The sequence below is a fragment of the Pagrus major genome, chromosome 17 (assembly GCF_040436345.1).
Source record: "Pagrus major chromosome 17, Pma_NU_1.0".
In the NCBI taxonomy this organism is placed as follows: domain Eukaryota; kingdom Metazoa; phylum Chordata; class Actinopteri; order Spariformes; family Sparidae; genus Pagrus; species Pagrus major.
This window is the reverse complement of record NC_133231.1, coordinates 22,460,074-22,478,229: the sequence shown is the minus strand read 5'-3', so window position 1 is coordinate 22,478,229 and position 18,156 is coordinate 22,460,074. Positions and strand designations below refer to the sequence as shown.

Genomic DNA, 18,156 nt, shown 5'->3' with positions numbered 1-18,156 from the left:
GTGACCGGGCGGATGCTCCCGGTGTCCTCCCCTCAACTCACTGATGTCCGAGCTGTCACTGTCTGAGCAGCTTGACTCCTCCAGCTGGCGGCCGTTGTCCCGCCCAGAAGCGGATCCATCCACCTGACACCCGACAGATGATCGGCGTCGAGATGCTCAGTGATGCAGTCTCTCTCTCTCTCTCTCTCTCTCTCTCTCTCTCTCTCTCTCTCTCTCTCTCTCTCTCTCTCTCTCTCTCTCTCTCTCTCTCTCTCTCTCTCTCTCTCTCTCTCTCTCTCTCTCTCTCTCTCTCTCTCTCCCTCCCTCCCCTGGGGTTTCCCAGCTCCCTGGTTGGTGGGTTGGTTGGTTGGTTTCTCCTAGTACACAGTCAGTTTTAGACCTCAAAGAGGCGGGACTCGTCTGGTCTCTGGTATCTGTGTGCACAGCTGTAGAGGCTTGTAGACACAAATATAACGTTCACGAAAAGAAAAAAAAAAAATCACCATATATTCATTCATGCAAATCAAGTTAGGATTTATTGTCATTGTGTCAGAAGCGACGTCACAATGAATCCTTAGAGAGTCGGTTGGAGAGTTTTAACATTGTCAGAGTCATAATATTGTTTTTAAAGTTTAACCTCCAGTGTTTGAGAGTTTGACTCCGTGGCATCACCTGCACGGTGAGTTCAGGGTTATACTGACATCTGGTGGTCATTTTATAGAACACAAGGGCAATTCACCATGCTGCCTTCAGGAACCGCCGGACCTTATGACACTGTCGATGTCTAGATGTTGTTCTTATTAATTATTAATTTAATTGCTATTATTGTGGTTGTTATTGTCCTTTTTATTGTTATTTGTATGATTATTATTATTATTATTATTATTAATTTTACTGTTATTATTGCTTTCTTGTTGTTTGTATTGTTGTTATATTTATTGTTATGAGTTTGATTGTTATTAATTTTATTATCATTGTTTTTTTATTGTTATTAGTATGATTGTTATTAATTTTATTGTTATTATTATCGTTATTATTGTCGTTGTTATTGTTGCTGTTATAGTTACTGTTGTTGTTGTAATTGTTACTGTTGTTAAATTGTTATTAGTATTAATTTATTGTTATCATTATTGTTGTTGTTATTACTGTTGTTGTTTCATATTGCTACCGTTACTGTTGTTATTGTTGTTGTTAGCCTACTGTTGTTGTTTCACATTGCTACTGTTACTGTTGTTGTTGAGTTATCATTGTTGTTTTTGTTAAATTGTTATTAGTATTAATTTATTGTTATCATTGTTGTTGTTGTCATTGTTGTTGTTGTTAGCCTACATTCGTGGCGGAAACCAGCCAACTCTCTGACGTTCTCCTTCTTATTTATATTTCTTATTTCTAATGTTATTTTCTACTTTGCTCAGAAACAAAACATCCCTTTACTTTTATCTCCGAACAGCATGAAGGCACGCAGAAGGTTTATTGGAGAGCAACGCGTCGCCAAAAGCGCATCCTGCGGTCTGGTTTCATCCACGAGCAGAAACCAAAATGTAAGTTTAAAGACAGAAATTGATGTCAGGGGGAGGCGCCCATCGTTGCAGTCCATTTGCTTGTTGCACTTGGCTCGAGTCCAGGAGTGCGACCCAAACACTTTGGCTTCCGGCCAAAATAATCTGCGGCAGCACTTGAGAGGCGCTGACCCCTCCACTGGAAATGACTTGCTGAGACTTCATTCATTACATTGTTTATACAAAGCAGTTTGTCCAGGCATTAAATAACTGTGGTTTAATATGAAAATCAATCTAAAATATCTTAATTTATATAACAGATTAATATCTCAACTTCATCCTGACACTGTCGAGCAGATTTCGATCCAAGACGAAAGACAAATGAAGAGCAGGCTATATTCATTTTCTTACAAGGTGGCGTGATGATCCATCTTCAGACGATGCCAATATGTCTTGTAAATGAATCCAAAACGTCTAAAAATATCTTAAAGGCCAGTAAAACTAATGCACCAGTTTATAGTAGATGTTGTGCGGCGTTTAAGGATCAAAGTCATTACTGAGCAATATGCTCCAACATTAAAGGAGCAATCTGTAGTTTTGGAGAAGACATTTAAATTGTAAATATTTACAATACTGATGAATAATGTTTTTCGAAAACTGAATAAACAAACTGTTCTCAGAGGAAAATAAGGTCCCCAGAACACTGTTTGAAGCTAGAAAAGTGGCAGGGTCTGCCATCATATAAACAGTATGAGATTGTGAGATTCATGAAAAACAAAGAGTTTGTTTATTTAGTTTGTTGAGGCATAAAAATAAAAATAAATCAGTCAATGAAGATCTTTCTCTTCTGGTTATTTCTTCCTCAAAACGACATAGTGCACCTTTAAATAAATCTACTTTACATTCAGATTATTTGTTTAAATTACTAAAAGTTGTATTTCATGTTGTCTCATCCAAAATCTATTTTAAAACGACAAGAAGCATTAAAAAAGGGGGGGGATGGCAAGATACTTCATAAACGTACCATGAACTAGAATAGAAATATTTTCATATGCAATTTTTCAGATTAAATAGAAAACATATTAAAAACCACTGTTCATCTATCAACATCTCATCATTATGGACTCGCACTTTCCCTTAAAACAAATCACTAAACAAGAATGGTGCAAAAAACAAACAAACAAACAAACCAAACAACAAATCGATTCCTGGTTATATTAATGTGTTAATTAAAATCTATGTGGTGGGAACATAAGGTCTTCAACATCTGCACATTCAACACCATGTTTATATAGAACAATGCCAATATTATATGTAGAAAAAAGGCCCTCCAATACATTTTAGTCAGCCATTTTCGCTTGTTATCATTTCTTGTTGCGAGCTGTAGTTAAGTTCATTTTACAATGATAATATAACCCTTCTCAGGTCGAGAAGTCTATTTTATAAACATATTAAGGTTATTTCCATTTCTTGAAAACATAAACTTGCACTTAACACATTGATATGGGGACATAACTTCCCCTGATTTGCGCTGTTATCGTGTATTTATTTGGGGGATTTAAATGCTGCCAGTTATGTAATGTTTTGCGTGTTTTGCGGGTCCACAAGGGGTCGGTGTGGTAGTTGTGATGAAATCGACAAGTCACCTCTGAAACATCCATCAGGCGGTATAGAGCCTACATACAGAGGTGGAGCTGTGCTTCCACTCATCCAAAAATAAATAATAATAATAACAATAAATTAAGTAGAAATAAATAAATACGTAATAGTTACGGGAATGTTCAATTTACTCTCCACAGATACATGTATGTAATTAAACTCCTCAGGTTGACAATTAAGCTAAACGTCTCTTTCAAACATATAAATATAACAAATGTAAAGTCAGAACGAATATATGTATTTTTTTACCTTTTTATATATAATTTTCTATCTTTTTTTTTTCATTATTCTAATTCTTTAATATCAGCTATAGTGAATCACTTTCACATTAGGCCTATATGTTTAATGCGTCCTTGATTAATAATAATAAAAATAATAATAATAATAATGATAATAATAATGATAATAATAATAATATATGCTCACAGCTCTTTATTTCCTCCATCGTTGTTTCATCCATCACTCCACAAGGACACGAGTCAACATCTTAACGTGATGTAATCAATCACTATCGATCCATCGGTTCGTTTGACCGGCTTGGCTTGTTTTCATGCTGCCATCTCGTACTGGGAGTGGAGGGGGGCTGTTGTTTAAAATCAGATCTGTGTCCTTTTGTTTAGTTCAAGTCCGCTTTCGTTTTTGCTTCAATGGTTTTTAAAGTCTCCACCTCGATGGTTTGGCTGAGTTTGGCTACTTCCCCCTCCATGTTTCAGCTGCACACCCAAGAAAACGACTGCACACATGACGAAAAAAGGAGAAGACATTAATGTAACAGTTGGCTTTGATTTAGTCAAATATATACATGATTTACAATAAAACGAATCAAACCCAAATTAAGTTAAAATGAATGTTTTAAAACAGACACTACAGGCTCAACAAGGCTGTTCTCCTTCCTGGTGTCACCCCCACCTTCAGTTCATGTGGTGCAACAACATTTTATCCAATTTAATCTCATTTCAGTGTCAAAAATCAAACCCTTATTTTGAAAGGTCGTTTGAGAAATGTCTGAATAAAGGCAGTTTATTGTGTTTTGTGCAGAACAAGTTCAAAATAAAACACCTTATTAGTGCTGCAAACGTCTGAAATCAGAGGATTCTGGGTGGAAATACAAGATTTTTTTTTTTGTTCAATCCGATTGGGTCTCTTCCCCACATCACGTTTGGGCCCTTCCATCACACAATATGCAATCTATACCTTGGGGAATATAATTGTGAATCACGTGGACGTGACCGAAGCGTGTGGGGGGTTTCGTTGGAGGATGAGAAATTGGTCATTTGTATTGACCAACAGAGCTGACCACCGCAGGACAGAGAGACAGAAGGACACGGCAGCAGCAGCAGCAGTGAACACTGGGAGCAAACTGGCCCTCAAACATGGCAGAAGGTATGTTGCGAGCTTTTGTGGAAGTTATCTCTGGGAGTGGTTGGAGTGGTTTCTGGAGGGGCTGTATTGTTTTTAGGTTTTTTTTTTTTTTTTTTTTTAAAGAGGGGGGGATTCTTCAGTAAGAAAAAAAAAAAATCTTCCCTGTGACCCCCACCCCCCCTCACCCCCTCATTGTTTAGGGGGAATAGGTTGCCAGCCCCCTTTTGTTTACCTCCCCTCTCCCGCTTTCCCTCTCGCTGCGCAGTTTCTGCTTTTCACTGCATTTTGCATGAAAGTGGCGATCTGTGAGGATTACCCAGCTTGAGGGCAACACAAAAAAAGAAAGAAAGAAAAAGAGGATACTGTAGCTTGGGTGCTGATTTTGACTCAAGGCGCAAGTGAAGACATGGGCTCCGTTTCAAACCAGGAATTCCCAGGTGGAGTAACAAAAACAAGATGAAACTGACTTTTTCTTTTTTTTTTTTTTGAAAACGAGTTAATTAAGTTGTCTTGTGATGGAGTGTCTATCTGATTATATGGGAGCATTTTAAGAAGGCATTGTTCACACACGTGATCCGTGTGTGCACCAACGCATTAATCGCTCTTTAACTATCCCGACACCGTGCAACCGGCAAGATTTTACGCAAAGGAAAGACGGCACTGTGTTTGGTTGTTTTGCTTTTTAAAAAAGAAATTTATTATGATTTTATCTCAAATTAAGCATAACAGCCTCATCTTGTTGCTGCTGTGTTCGTCTCATTGATCCATATTGATTGGTGATGCAGCAACGCGAGAGAAAAGAGAGGAGAAAGTTTATGAACCAAGTTGAAATTACGCACATTTTTGGATACGTTTGGTTTTTGTTCTTTTTAAAACATCATCATCCGTGTTTTGCAGAAGTACAAACATGTTTTATTTGTTTTTTCTAATTGCGTTCACTTTTTCCTCTGTGCAGGAGTGTGTAAGACCGAGGAGGATGAGGGACCGAGCACCGAGGAGGACTCACAGGCTTTCCGCGGGGGCGGCATGTGTAAATGGTTCAACGTCCGCATGGGCTTCGGGTTCCTGTCCATGACCAACCGAGAGGGAGTGCCACTGGAGGAACCGGTTGATGTGTTTGTCCATCAGGTAGGACTGCTTTCTGCCCTGAAGTCTTGATCCACTCTTGAAAACCAAGCACCGATACGAAGCTACTTCTTTAAAAAACCCTGAAGTCATGAAGTCTGAAAATGTAGAGTGTGTTTTCTTACCAGCAGGCAGGAGGTAGATCAGCCCACCTGTTTCCAATACAGCTTAATTAATTTAGGGTTCCCCCCTCCAAGTCTTCGAAACTAGGCATGAATGACTCATTAACCTTATCAAATAAACAAAAAATGCAATGTGCATTAAAAACGACAAAAGCAACCCTCCACTAGCAGCCATTTTGGCGTGAAATGAAGATAAAAATGTGATGTGTGTGAACTGATCCAGGTTGGGTGCTTTCTTCGCAGTGTGGTGGGTGTTTCTCCCTCAGGGGGAACACGTGTTGCAGCCAGAGGAGAGCTGCGGGGCTCCCTCGTGGTGGTGCTCAGATGGACACTGATATGTGATGGAGATATGAGAGTGGTTAGAGCCAGCACACGTTTCAGAAGACATCGATGCGTTTAATATCAGGATAAATCATAGTGTGCGCTGCGTGAAAAGAGGTCCTGTTTAAGGAGGAGAGAAAGAGTAATTGATCCTCTTCTGAAGCATTTGAAGAGATATTTAGTTCACTTGGCAAAAGAAAAGCTTTTAAAAATGATTCAAATGGTTTGGGTTGACCTTAATAATTATTTAAATCTTTTGTTACGGTTAAAATATGATTTAAAACTCCCTAATTACATGAAAAAATCATGTTTTTGTGCCTTTGAAACCACATTACTTGACATATTTACATACGATTACCTAGGTTGTTTTATTCTGAGGATGGTGAATGTGGTCATACTTCCTGCTGCCACGATAATCTTTTACTTTTTCTCACACACCAAAACCTTCATTCACCTTCTCATATACAACTGGTGGTGGTGGTGAGGTGGGAGGTACAGTGGGGGGTGGGGGTAGCATTTCCCTCCTACTTCTCATGTGAGTGAGCGCCTCCATTGCTGTCTGATAAGATAAAGACTTAGCATGTGAATGAGAGGAGTCCCCACTCGCTGCTCATTCACCTCAAGGTTCCTGTCATAAAGTGATTAAAGGCTCTTTGCTGTCTGCTCAACCCCCTCTGTGCGTGTGTGGGGCGCTGTGTTACACTGGCTTTGAAGAGGAAAGGGGCTTGTGTTAGGTGAATTTCCTTGTCCAAACCGTGCCACCACTCAGATTTAACTTTGTTTGCCAGCAAAACATCCATGAAGTCGGGTCTATTGTCCACATTTCATTCTTATGAGCTTCCACACTTGGTTGAACTCGCTCGAGCAGCAGCTCTTACTCATTTCTGTCTTTCGGTTGTTTTCTTTCTGGTTATGATGGTGCAAATGGAGAGATTCCTTTGTTCCGAGCAGCCGTTGTAACCGAAATGTTGTTTGACTTTACACAGGAAGTTAGTCGCCGACTAATCATATTGGAAACCAGAAAATGAGTTCAACTGGAGACAGAAACTTACAGTTTGGTGTTCCAGCACAAGGAGTAAAAAAGAAATATGATAATGCAAACTTTCATTATACGAGGCTTAAAAAGTCCAATCCAGTCAGAGCTGCAAGTTTTAATGGATTAGTTTATCATCTATTAAATTAATCACCATCTATATTGATAGTCGATTAATTAGTTTGTCATTTTTTAAAGGACAAAAATCAATATTCCAGCTTCTTAAATGTGAATATTTTCTGGTTTCTTAACTCCTCCATGACAGTAAACTGAATATCTTAAGCAAGACATTTGAGGACATCCTCTTCGGCTTTAGGAGACACTGATCACCATTTTCTGACATTTTATATGCCGAACAACTAATTGATCAATCAAGGTTAATCGACAATGAAAGTAATCGCGTTGCAGCCCTAAATCCAGCGTTCAACCCCTGGTGCCAGGTCAAACTAAGAGAGAAAAAAGCTGCAACTCTCACATCATACTCTCATTTAATCCACAAGAAATGCATAGCCAATGACTTATTTCCCTCTCTGTCCCTATAAAAGGTAGACACACGCGTGTCAATGATGGATGCATAGGGGTTATGGCAACGTAAAGGGCCTCAACCCTAAAATTAGTGGCCGCGTGTCAAGGAAAATTAACTCCCAGGGTCCTCTGGCCTTTGTGCAGGTGGACAATAGAGCCATACATCCGAATGAAGCACCCCTCGGCCGTGACCGAGCCCCTCTTTGTCTCAGCAGCAGTCCCGCTATTGTCCCTCGCTGCTCTGATGTCTTTCTCTGCCTCACACGGCTTCCAGACACATTCTGGACAGAGTTTACAGTAGACCACACTAATGACCCCTCAACATCAGGTCCTTGAAGTGAAAGGCCCCACCCGGGTCTGTACCTGTGTTTGTGTATACGTAAGAGAGAGTGCGTACGTGTGTGGATAACCTGATGTGGGGCATGTGGCTGCTGAGGGTCCGTTATGGGGGTGGGGAAGGTCACACATGGGAGAGGAAGTGGGTTAACGGTCACCAGGGCAGAGAGGCCTGATGGGATTGGGGCTCTGCGGACGTCCATGTTGCCACTCAAATGTCATGGCTCACCAGTCGTGTGTCGTTGCTGCTCAGGAGTTTGCAGCAGATGCTCAACGTGGCAGGATTAGAGAAGATGGCGCCTTTTGTTTGTTTTTGTTTTCATTGCAGAAAGCGTTGCTAGTATGCATCTCACTGGTACTACTGGCTGTTTTAATAATGAGTCCAACGTACATTTTGAGGGCTTAACTGTCCTTCCTTTTTGGTTGATTGATCCAAAGCTGCGTCTTTGAGAATTACTACCTGTATCTTTTAAATGATAACCTATCATGAGGGAGTCTCCTGTTGGATTTCGTTTTCAAGCAGACCCCAGACTTTGCTTTGAGAAGCTCAGTAAGATACCTGGTGGTTTTGGCAAACGCAGAGCGCAGACTGTTGTTCATAATTAGAAGATAAATGGGAAAAAATGAAAGAAAAAGGAACAGGATTAATGTCTATCAAAACAAACCTGCTACATCACGGATCCGTCTTCCTAAGCCAGCAGTCTGCTTTAGTTGTGATAAATTAATCACACGGTCGCACCAAGGGAATTTTAGAAAGGGGGTTCCCATGTTGTGTTAGCCAATCACAAGGTTTTATCCTCAAAACCACACCACACCTTCCCTTCCTTCACCTGTCTTTCCCAGAAACGGAAATGTTTCTGGTAAGACGCCAGTATAAAGAAGAGCCTCCATAAAGATCATGTCCAGGAGCTAAAAATGCGGTTGAGAAGTGTTTACTCTGAGCATATTCGAACCTCCAGATCAATTGTTCCTCCTCTGTTGATTAATTAAGCTAACACACCACGTAAATGTTTCCGTTTGTCCAACACACCACAAAATGAAACCATCATGTTTCTTTCACAAAAACAGATGTCATGTATGCAAACACTGGAATCAAAGGGAGATATCAATCATTAGCGCTTTACCTCAACTTTTATCTTCCACGTCTTTCTGCCAAACAACTATCCAAGGAATGTCACCCTGACCCCCCAACCTCCCAGAGAAGCCACGCTGCCTTCTCACCCCACCCCCAACCGTAGTAATAACCCCTGCATCCTGCAGTTTAGGGTTAGTGGTGGTGGTCAGTGTGTTAGTGGAGCTTTGTGATGTGGGTGGGAAGAGGGGATGGGGTGGGGGCAGCAGTGTGGAATGCTGTTCCTCCGGAGGGGGGGATGGGTTGAAGGTTATCCTCATCAGATTTACCACTCAAACACAGCAAAAAAAGACAAAGCAGCCTTACGGCATTAGTGCCTTTTATGCAGGGCAGTATGCGTGCTGACTGATGGGTAGAGTGGGAACAGCAAGCTTTGTAGAGCTTGTTTGTTTATCAGGTGAGACATAATGATCACCTTTAAATTCCACATACTACCTGATAAGAGCTATCGGGCTCTGATGGTATCAAGCCGTGAAGAATAGAGGGGGGTTGTTCTCAAGAGTCAAAGTATCCACAAGCTCAATGTGGAGGCGATTTGGTAACTGGTCGTGTAATATGGCAGGTTTTGACAAATCTAATTATCGTTACAGATATCCTGCTAATAATTATCTGCAGTCTGTCTGTGATGGGTAAAAGAAAACATTCATTGATCCCTTTTGTGGTTTGAGTCTTCCTGTCTTACTTATTAGGCTTTAAGTCAGGTTAAAACCGGAGTTCCCCAAACTCCAAACAGTAATTTTGACGCTGAACCCTCTCCCTATGTCGCCTTTCAGAGCAAGTTGCACATGGATGGCTTCCGCAGCCTGAAGGAGGGCGAGGCGGTTGAGTTTACCTACAAGAAGTCATCGAAGGGCCTGGAGTCGCAGAGAGTTACCGGACCTGATGGCGTCCACTGTGTGGGCAGTGAAAGGAGACCCAAAGGCAAGAAGGTCCAGAAGCGACGTTCAAAGGGAGATAGGTAAGCAGGGGTGGACTGTGAAACAACAGGAAAGATGTATAAGTGGTATATTGATGTCAAGCAAACTGTGGAAATGAGTATAGTGCATTGTTTCATTGTGCTATGTTCAGGGTTTGTACAAAGTCTTGAAAGTTTGGATAATGCTCAATTTTAAAGTTAGGAATATGCTTGAATTCCAATATACTTCTTGAAAATGCCTGACTGGTGACACAGCTGATTATGTAAATCAAAAAATCCTTCAATATTTAATATAAAGTGATTCGGTCTTCATATTTGTTTGTCTCCTGGTGCTCACAGGAGGGTGTGGAGCAAAGCAAACCGGAGCTAGATGACAAAACATACAATCAAAATATGAACACCTGGTGGACAAAGTGACAATACACATTGATCGTTGTGAATATAAAATAATTCTTCAAACTTTTTTTTCTGCAATGGCATTCATCGTATCAACCAGATGTGATGATAAATGCTTCGAGAGTCAGGAGAATTTATTTAATTAAATTGAATTTTTAGGTACCTTGAAAGTGCTTGAAGCGCGCTTGAGTTTTACTCTTATAAAATCTGTACGAACCCATCGGATGCCAACTCAAATATGCCAGATACCAGACAGCGTTCTCTAATTTCACAGACTTAAATATGCTGAGAAGATCCCACACAAAGCATCCTTTTGAAAGACATGGCTTGAGATCAAAAGACTTGAAGTAGATGTCGCAACTCATACATCGTCACTTTACCATTAAAACCCTGCATCAATAAAAGATCAACTTTGAATAAAACAATAGGTGTTTTCAGAGATCAGTGGTTTTCATTGGATAGTGGCAAATTATGCACCCTTTTATATTTAGGTGCCCAGAAGCTTTATTTTCCGTAGTCCACAAACCGTCAAGGTTGTGTCCAGTTTGGAACAGATAAACAATGATGTTTAGTTGCTCCCCATTTTCCTTCCTATTCCTCGACCCCAACCCCCACCTCAAGCACTAGCAAGGGTCACACCAGCAGGCTTGACGTGTGACCTGGATCAATAACTGTTTAAATCTGCTGGCCCCTAGTGAATTCACACCCACTGACTCTCTCTTCCTAAACCTCATCTACCAATGTAATATGTACCTCCAAAGCGAAACTAATAACTGCAGAAATCGCAATGTGAATGAGTTTGTAGGTAATTCTAGCACAGTTTATGGTTACAAATGTAGCCAACTATAAGTGATCGGAGCAGCCTTGAGCATGACATACTACTGCAAAAGCAATCTGAACCTGTATATAATCCTTTTGAAAAGTAAGAGCTACTTCCTGGAGTTATTAACAAAAAGCGAAAAACTTAGTGATCGATCTGCAAATACATCTTTTTACTCATGAAACATCTCTTCAGAGGATTCAAGAGTTTCATGCAAAGGACCGATGTCCCTCCCTCAAACTGGATAAAACAAGAACCTAGGGGGCCTTGATTTTTTTTTATTTATTTTTTTGTTGGTAATTCTTTGGATAGCAATATAGCACAGGGTTAGAGGTGTATCAACTTCACCCTCCTGTCAGTTGTGATTAGAGCCAGAGAGTAGTCAGTGTGAGAACAGAGATCATTACCGCCTCAAAGAGTCCTGGGAGGCCCGCTGTGGTTCAATAACTCTCCCTAGGCCACACTGATCCATTGATAAGATATCGTTCCCCTCAAGCGTATTTCATTATGCAACACTGGATGGCGATTCATCGGTTTCGCGCATGATTGATTTATCAGCTTTTATAACCAATAGTCAGATATCTTTAAGACAGGAGCGAGGAGTTTCATTCCAGTTGTTAGTTTCAGTCTTCATTTTATAGACCACAATCTTGAGAGTGTGTGTGTGTGTGTGTGTGTGTGTGTGTGTGTGTGTGTGTGTGTGTGTGTGTGTGTGTGTGTGTGTGTGTGTGTGTGTGTGTGTGTGTGTGTGTGTGTGTGTGCATATATATGACTGAGGTTGGGGAAAAAGCTTCTGTCCATTTAATTGATAACAGATGTAAGAGCCCGGGCAAGGGGGTGAAAGGTCACTGTTGTCATAGCAACAGTGTATGAGTAAATGCAAGAAGGGTTGGGGGCTGGGATGGGATTGGGGGTTAGAGAAGTGAGGAGGAGGGGGGCAGGGTTCAGAGGTCATTACTGCAGCTTTTTTAGACAAAGGGACCACTTCCCTTTCCCTCCTGATGGATGCTGATGTAGGGAGCTTCTGTGATGTGACGGTATAGACCTTGACACCACCCCAACGGCCACCGCCACAAAGCCAAACTGACCCCTGGGCAGCCGCCCTGTTCAAACCTCATCTGCTGCCACAATGGTGGCAGCGGGTCCGCAGTGGCACAGGCTGACCGCCCCACGCCCACCACCCATCTGTCTAACGCCCCTGCACGCGTGGCCATTCTATAGCTGATGTCTGAACAGAGGTGGCCGATGGCACCCCGTGATGGCTCCCGCTGACCCCTCATGGTGTGCATTTCTAAAGTTCAATGGCAATGAAAGGGATGTTTTACTTTGATACAAAAGAGTGCAACGGGAAGTTTTTGGCAGTGACAAACTGACAAGCTGTTCACGATATCCAGAGATAATATGAGTCGTAGCGAGTGGGCGATCTGAAGATTTTTAATGGTACAAATGGAGAGATAAAGTTTGCTATTTCAAATCTGGCTATAGCTGACAGGGCATTTCAAAATTGAGAGAAAAGGTTGCAACTTATATTGTAAATGCAATTATATAAATTGTAATATCATTTTTTGGCCAGATCGCTCACCCCTAGAGCCATGACAACCATAGCAATACAAGATCCATGGAAAAATAGGAGTCCTGCAACTTCATTCTTGCAATTCTGTAGTCCACTATACCTTACAAAAAGTCCTACTTGTGCAAAGGTAAAGGGTTATGTTGTGGTTGTAATTTTTGACCGTCTAAGAAGCATAGTATGTTCTGAGATGTTTCGACCTAGTGTGTTCCTCCGGAGAGCCATGTGGTTGGTGTGTGACCTGGAATGCCCTTGCTAGATTTATGACCAAAGGTAAACTGGAGGCATTCCAGGTGAAATGTTGCCATCTAGTGGCAAACAGACGCAACTTTAAGATCCCTCATCCACTCAAAAATGTGCTTTGGTAACTGGGACTTCAGTTGGATAGTTGTCACCAGAAGGCTGTTTTTACCATCATCTGCTGAACAAGGAAGGTTTCTTTGTAGTAACTGCAGTAGTTGTAGTTTGGGAAGAGAAGGTTTCTATGAAGAACGATACATTTTTCTTTCTCTGACTTCAAATATTTCTGGAGAGGATCTCTAAAGCAGCTAATCAATGTTTTATTCTTAACTACAGATCAGATGGCTACTTCTCTGTAGGCTAAAGGGGGTCATTTGTATGAGCCACATAGAGCCATTTCAAGTTTCTCTCTATTGAGCTTTTTTAGCGTCTTGCAGCTCTTTGTTATGGCTTTGTGGCTTTCAACTTGACTCTTTGTTTCACTCTCACCACTAGAACTGCAACGATAAGTTGATTAATCAAATGGTTGATCAAAAGAAAATTAATCACCAACTATTTTGGTAATCAATTAATCATTCAATCAGTTTTTTTTCTAGTAAATACAGCAAACATTTGCCTCTTTCAGCTTCTTAAATGTGAGGATTTGCTGATTTTCTTTGCCATTTATGACAATAAATGAAGAGTTTTTGCATTTTGGACTATTTGCTGGGCAAAAGAAGTCATTTGAAAAAAATGTTTTTAAGTCACATCTGACTGAATGTTCTCTGCTCTTGTAGGTGCTACAACTGCGGAGGCCTGGACCACCACGCCAAGGAGTGCAAATTACCACCCCAGCCCAAGAAGTGCCATTTCTGCCAGAGCATCGACCACATGGTTGCCAACTGCCCAATCAAAGCACAACAGTCCTCGCCGGGTTCTCAGGGAAAACCGTCCCCCTCGAAAGGAGACGAGGAGGAGCACAGCCACTCGGCACCGCCTCCCGAGACCTCTGATTAAACGAGAAATCGGGCAACACTGACGCCGGGGAAGCACAGAGGCCAATCATACTGCTTTGATGGAGAGATGGGACGCACGAGCCCCTTCCACCCCTTGAAGCTGCTTTTGGAACTACCTCAGGTTCAAAAAATAATTGCTTATGAAGAATGTTGCTGAAGTTTTTTTTTTGTTTGTTTTCATTTGGTGTAACACTCAGGAATACTGCTGTATTATTGCACTCAGGACGCTTTTTAAATGTTTGAATCACTGCTGTTCTTTCAGGGATATGCGATTGTAGTGAGCAATGCCATATAACAGATTATCTTGATGAGTTTTTGTAGGATCTGTGTTTTTTCGTTTCATGTGATACTTTGCCTCTCTTGTGGGCGGTATACCTCTGGCGTTTTTGCTTAATACTCAGTGCGTTTAGTATAGAACTACACTTTTGCTGCCTTACCATTTAGTCTCCTTCCTGACTGTTACACCTCACTATCCGACAAGGCAGAGACGTGACAGTTGGTACCTCTGTAATGAATGTTAGTTTGCATATGGCATGGGGGAACGGGGGGGAAAACACATGGGACGGGTTTTAGGGTCTAGCTATAGGCAATGTATTGGCATCTGCCAATATTGCAGTTGACCATCCAGTAATCCTGGGGCCAAATGAATGTCGGACCAGAAGTGATTTCCAGCTTTTGGTCAGAGTTATTTTTTGTCATTTCATTATTTTCATCCAGCGTTTTGCTGGCTGTCTACCTCATCGGTGCATATTTGGTCTGATACGAAAACCATCATTCTAACCGCTGATGGTAAACCAAATGTTCTCAGAATACAGCTATGGAGATTGTGATTTGAATTGGGATTAAATCAAATCCTTTTTGCACTACAGTATTTCCACAGCATCACCATTTAACCAGCATCACAGCTGGAATGTGGTCAGGCGTGGTCTGTTGTGCCGGAAAACATGTTGTCACCACTATTTGGCGGGGAAAGCCAGATAACTTGAATGATTGTAGCAGAAGTCTGAACCTGGAGAGGGCAGCAAAACACTGCATTCCAGTCTGGTGCTAAAGAAGACCTCATTCAGACCAAATCGGGTGTCACGGCCATTAGCCTCGGGTTGTGAGGACACAATTAAAAGAGTGTCATCGACATCAGTGGAAACAACTCTTCCACCGTGGCAATGTTTCAGGCACCAAACATTACAATTGAGCAATTCAGTGGACCTATGAATCTTTGTTCAGGTGTCTTTTTTTGGCCTACATAACTGATTTTATAAAGGAAGTGTAAGTGGCTTGAACAGCAATACTGTTGACCAGCCAGTCTGATCGCCAGTTTATGTGATTGTCTACCGTACAGTGAGACTGTGTTCACCTGATTTGATCTGAATGGGGCCTTAAGTTACTCTTTGACCTCTCTGGCAGATGAAGCATGAGGTCGGTCAACTTTCCATTGACAGTATATTCTCATTTTATTGACTTCTGTGTGAAATGCTGCTGCTTTATAATTGCCTCAACTTGGATTTGATAGAATTCCAACCAACGTGATACAAAACCCAATACAATGTACATCATCACCTCTAATAAGATACTTGACCTGGACTGAGTTGAGTCCAGCTAGCTCTCCTCTTGATACTTGAATAAAAATGAGGCAAAATCAACTATGATGTTGCCGGTGGGAAGGGCTGGTGTTTTTGTTTATATCCAGTGTGATCCATTTCTAGGTAGTTATTTAAGACATAACCTCCCTATGACCCTCCAGTAGGGTGATAGTTCAGGAACACCAAGCCTGCACGGAGGAGCATGTAGAGCTAGCTAGCTAATCAGCATTTTACTCCCGTTTTACAGGAGAAGCTGAGAAGACTTTTTCAGCCAATTAATATATATGTAAAATTATTCTAAAGCCTTTTTTTAAAAAAAAAAAAATCTTACTACTTATTTATTTTCATCCAAGAGTGCTGCCGCTTCCTCTTTCTGCTCCTGCTGAAGCCTCTCAGCAATCAAAGGTAGACATCAAAAAACTGCCAAATGTCACTCAAAACTCCATATGACATGAGAATATATTTGGGTAACCCATTTTCACCATCAAGGTACTTGTATTACTTTGTACATATGTGCTTGATAAATCAGTCATTGTCCTTTTTAATTCAATGCAGTACGATTACAGTATAGATTGCAACCCAAGAGTAACAATATACAGCACATACTGTACAGGTACATAGTATTATGAGGACTGACGAAAACTGTGAGTTTGTTTTTATTTTCTTTGCCTTGTATGATTTTTTTTTTTAATTCTTTTGTTATTCTTATCTATGCCAAAACCAATGCAATGTTACTCTGCACTAATCATGTGTAAGATGCATTAATTTTTTTTATATTCAGTTTAATCTCTTTTGAATATATGTTCCATATTTTATATTATATTTTTTTTTTTTACATTTTCATATACCACACACAGTCAGTTGCTGGTCGGAAAAAAGAAATACCTCCACTCTTAGGCTCATCTCAGGAAATGCCAATCCGAAAACTCAGGGAATACTTCAGATTGATTTGAAGGAGTCGAGGAGTGATTATTCAACACAAAGGAGGGACTGAATGCTCATCAGCATGATGTGAAGCATAGGAGAAAGTAAAATGCAACAGCTGTTCTTTTTACTTTTAAGAAAAATACTAAGATTGAAGCAAAAAAAGGCGATGATAACAAATGACGTGAAACAATTATGATTGAGATTTTCAAGCTTTTTGAATCTTATACTTTGTCAACTTTCCATGCATCCAGTGTGATGATGATCTTTTTTTTCTCCTCTTTGACATTGCTTGCCATGATATATGATGTGAAGAAAATGTTCCACTATTATTGTATTTTTTCCTCTATAATCGTTGTAGATGGGGACGTAGTAGAATATTGTTAAAAGGGACTGGGGCTAGTAGTATATAATCCGGGGTTGTCTCATCTTAACACATGGCCGATACGTGGTGTTTCAGACTATCAATGCTTTTGACAAAACGAATGTGTCGCTGATGACTCAAATATTGTTTCACACTTTGCCGTTCGGTGGTGTTTATACAAGTTTAAAGGTTGCAGAAGCAAACACTGTTTTGATAATTCCACTCAGGATATGAAAGGATGAAAAGATTGTTGAAGTAAGTGCTCCGATTAGATAGGATGGTTCACTTTTCTGTGTATTTTTTTTTATGTTGAATTTACCACAATGATTGCATTGCCAGTGTTGTATTCTCTGACTTGAACATTTTCCTTTCTCTCCATTTAAAAAGGGAAAAACATGGATGACTTTGTTATCGATCTTTAAAATCCATCGATTTTACTCATCTCTCAAACTCTTCACTGGATTCTGACACCCACTTTTTAGGTAAAGGTTGAATGAAAAAGTGTTGTATTATAGTGTTTGCAATATTCTGCTGTACTAGGTGATGTTTTCAAAGTATTATTTGGAAACTAAAGTCCATGGAAGACATTCTGATTGCAACCAACCTGTTCGACCATTCTGTGGTGTGTTATTGTGATATGATTGTCGGGTGCTAGACGGGTTAGAGAAGACCTGTAAAACTATGTGCTCAGGGTAACATTTGAAGCACATTTAAGCATTATGTATATCACAGTTTGCTTTATGTGATGCATCTTGTTTGTGACCATCAGCCATTAAATTTGTGATGTTGTATCTGATCAGATAAATGGCTAGAGCTACTTCCAAAAAATGTGCATTTATTACTGATGAATGTATCAATGTTGACTGCCATAAAACTACAAACATCTTGATCTATCTTATCTTGATTTAATGGCTATAGTTTGTCATTGATGAGCAGCATGTAGGCTTTTCAAAGTATTACTGTGATTTCTATATGTAAAGATCTGCTCCATTTCCTAGTAAATATGTCAATATTCATGTGTCTTTTTATTGTCTTCTTGCTCTTATGACAGAGACTGAACAAGAAACATTACAACTAAAAATACTGCATGCAAAATCTTACTGAAGTAAAGGTGCATAATGTATTATCAGCAAGATGTACTGTAGTATCAGAGGTAAAAGTAGTCGTGTAACGCGACTGTCACGATACTAGATATTCACTGCATGGTTATCATGGACAAATTCACGATATATCTATAGAAATATGAAAAAAGAATGCT

At 40.4% G+C, this 18,156-nt stretch overlaps 1 protein-coding gene and 1 long non-coding RNA gene across 3 annotated transcripts; one reads left to right on the top strand and one right to left on the bottom strand.

The window, feature by feature from the left end:
• Positions 1–345: 345 nt before the first annotated feature.
• LOC141011720 (uncharacterized) lies at positions 346–5,595 on the bottom strand. Its single transcript, XR_012180352.1, has 3 exons — positions 5,506–5,595; positions 3,564–3,870; positions 346–434 (listed from the first exon to the last, which is right to left on the bottom strand). It is a non-coding gene; the product is annotated as an uncharacterized lncRNA (long non-coding RNA).
• Positions 4,787–17,803, top strand: lin28aa (lin-28 homolog Aa). 2 transcript variants are annotated; one of them, XR_012180351.1, is made up of 5 exons: positions 4,787–4,936; positions 5,455–5,627; positions 9,867–10,051; positions 13,812–14,151; positions 17,286–17,803. XR_012180351.1 is itself a non-coding variant. In XM_073484965.1 (4 exons), exons 1-4 carry the CDS (start codon positions 4,906–4,908, stop codon positions 14,029–14,031), a joined length of 609 nt encoding a protein of 202 aa, XP_073341066.1. In that variant the 5' UTR covers positions 4,787–4,905; the 3' UTR covers positions 14,032–17,803. The 2 variants fall into 2 exon arrangements, 1 of the variants encoding a protein (XP_073341066.1); XM_073484965.1 differs by having other exon boundaries at positions 13,812–17,803.
• The last annotated feature ends 353 nt before the right edge of the window (positions 17,804–18,156 follow it).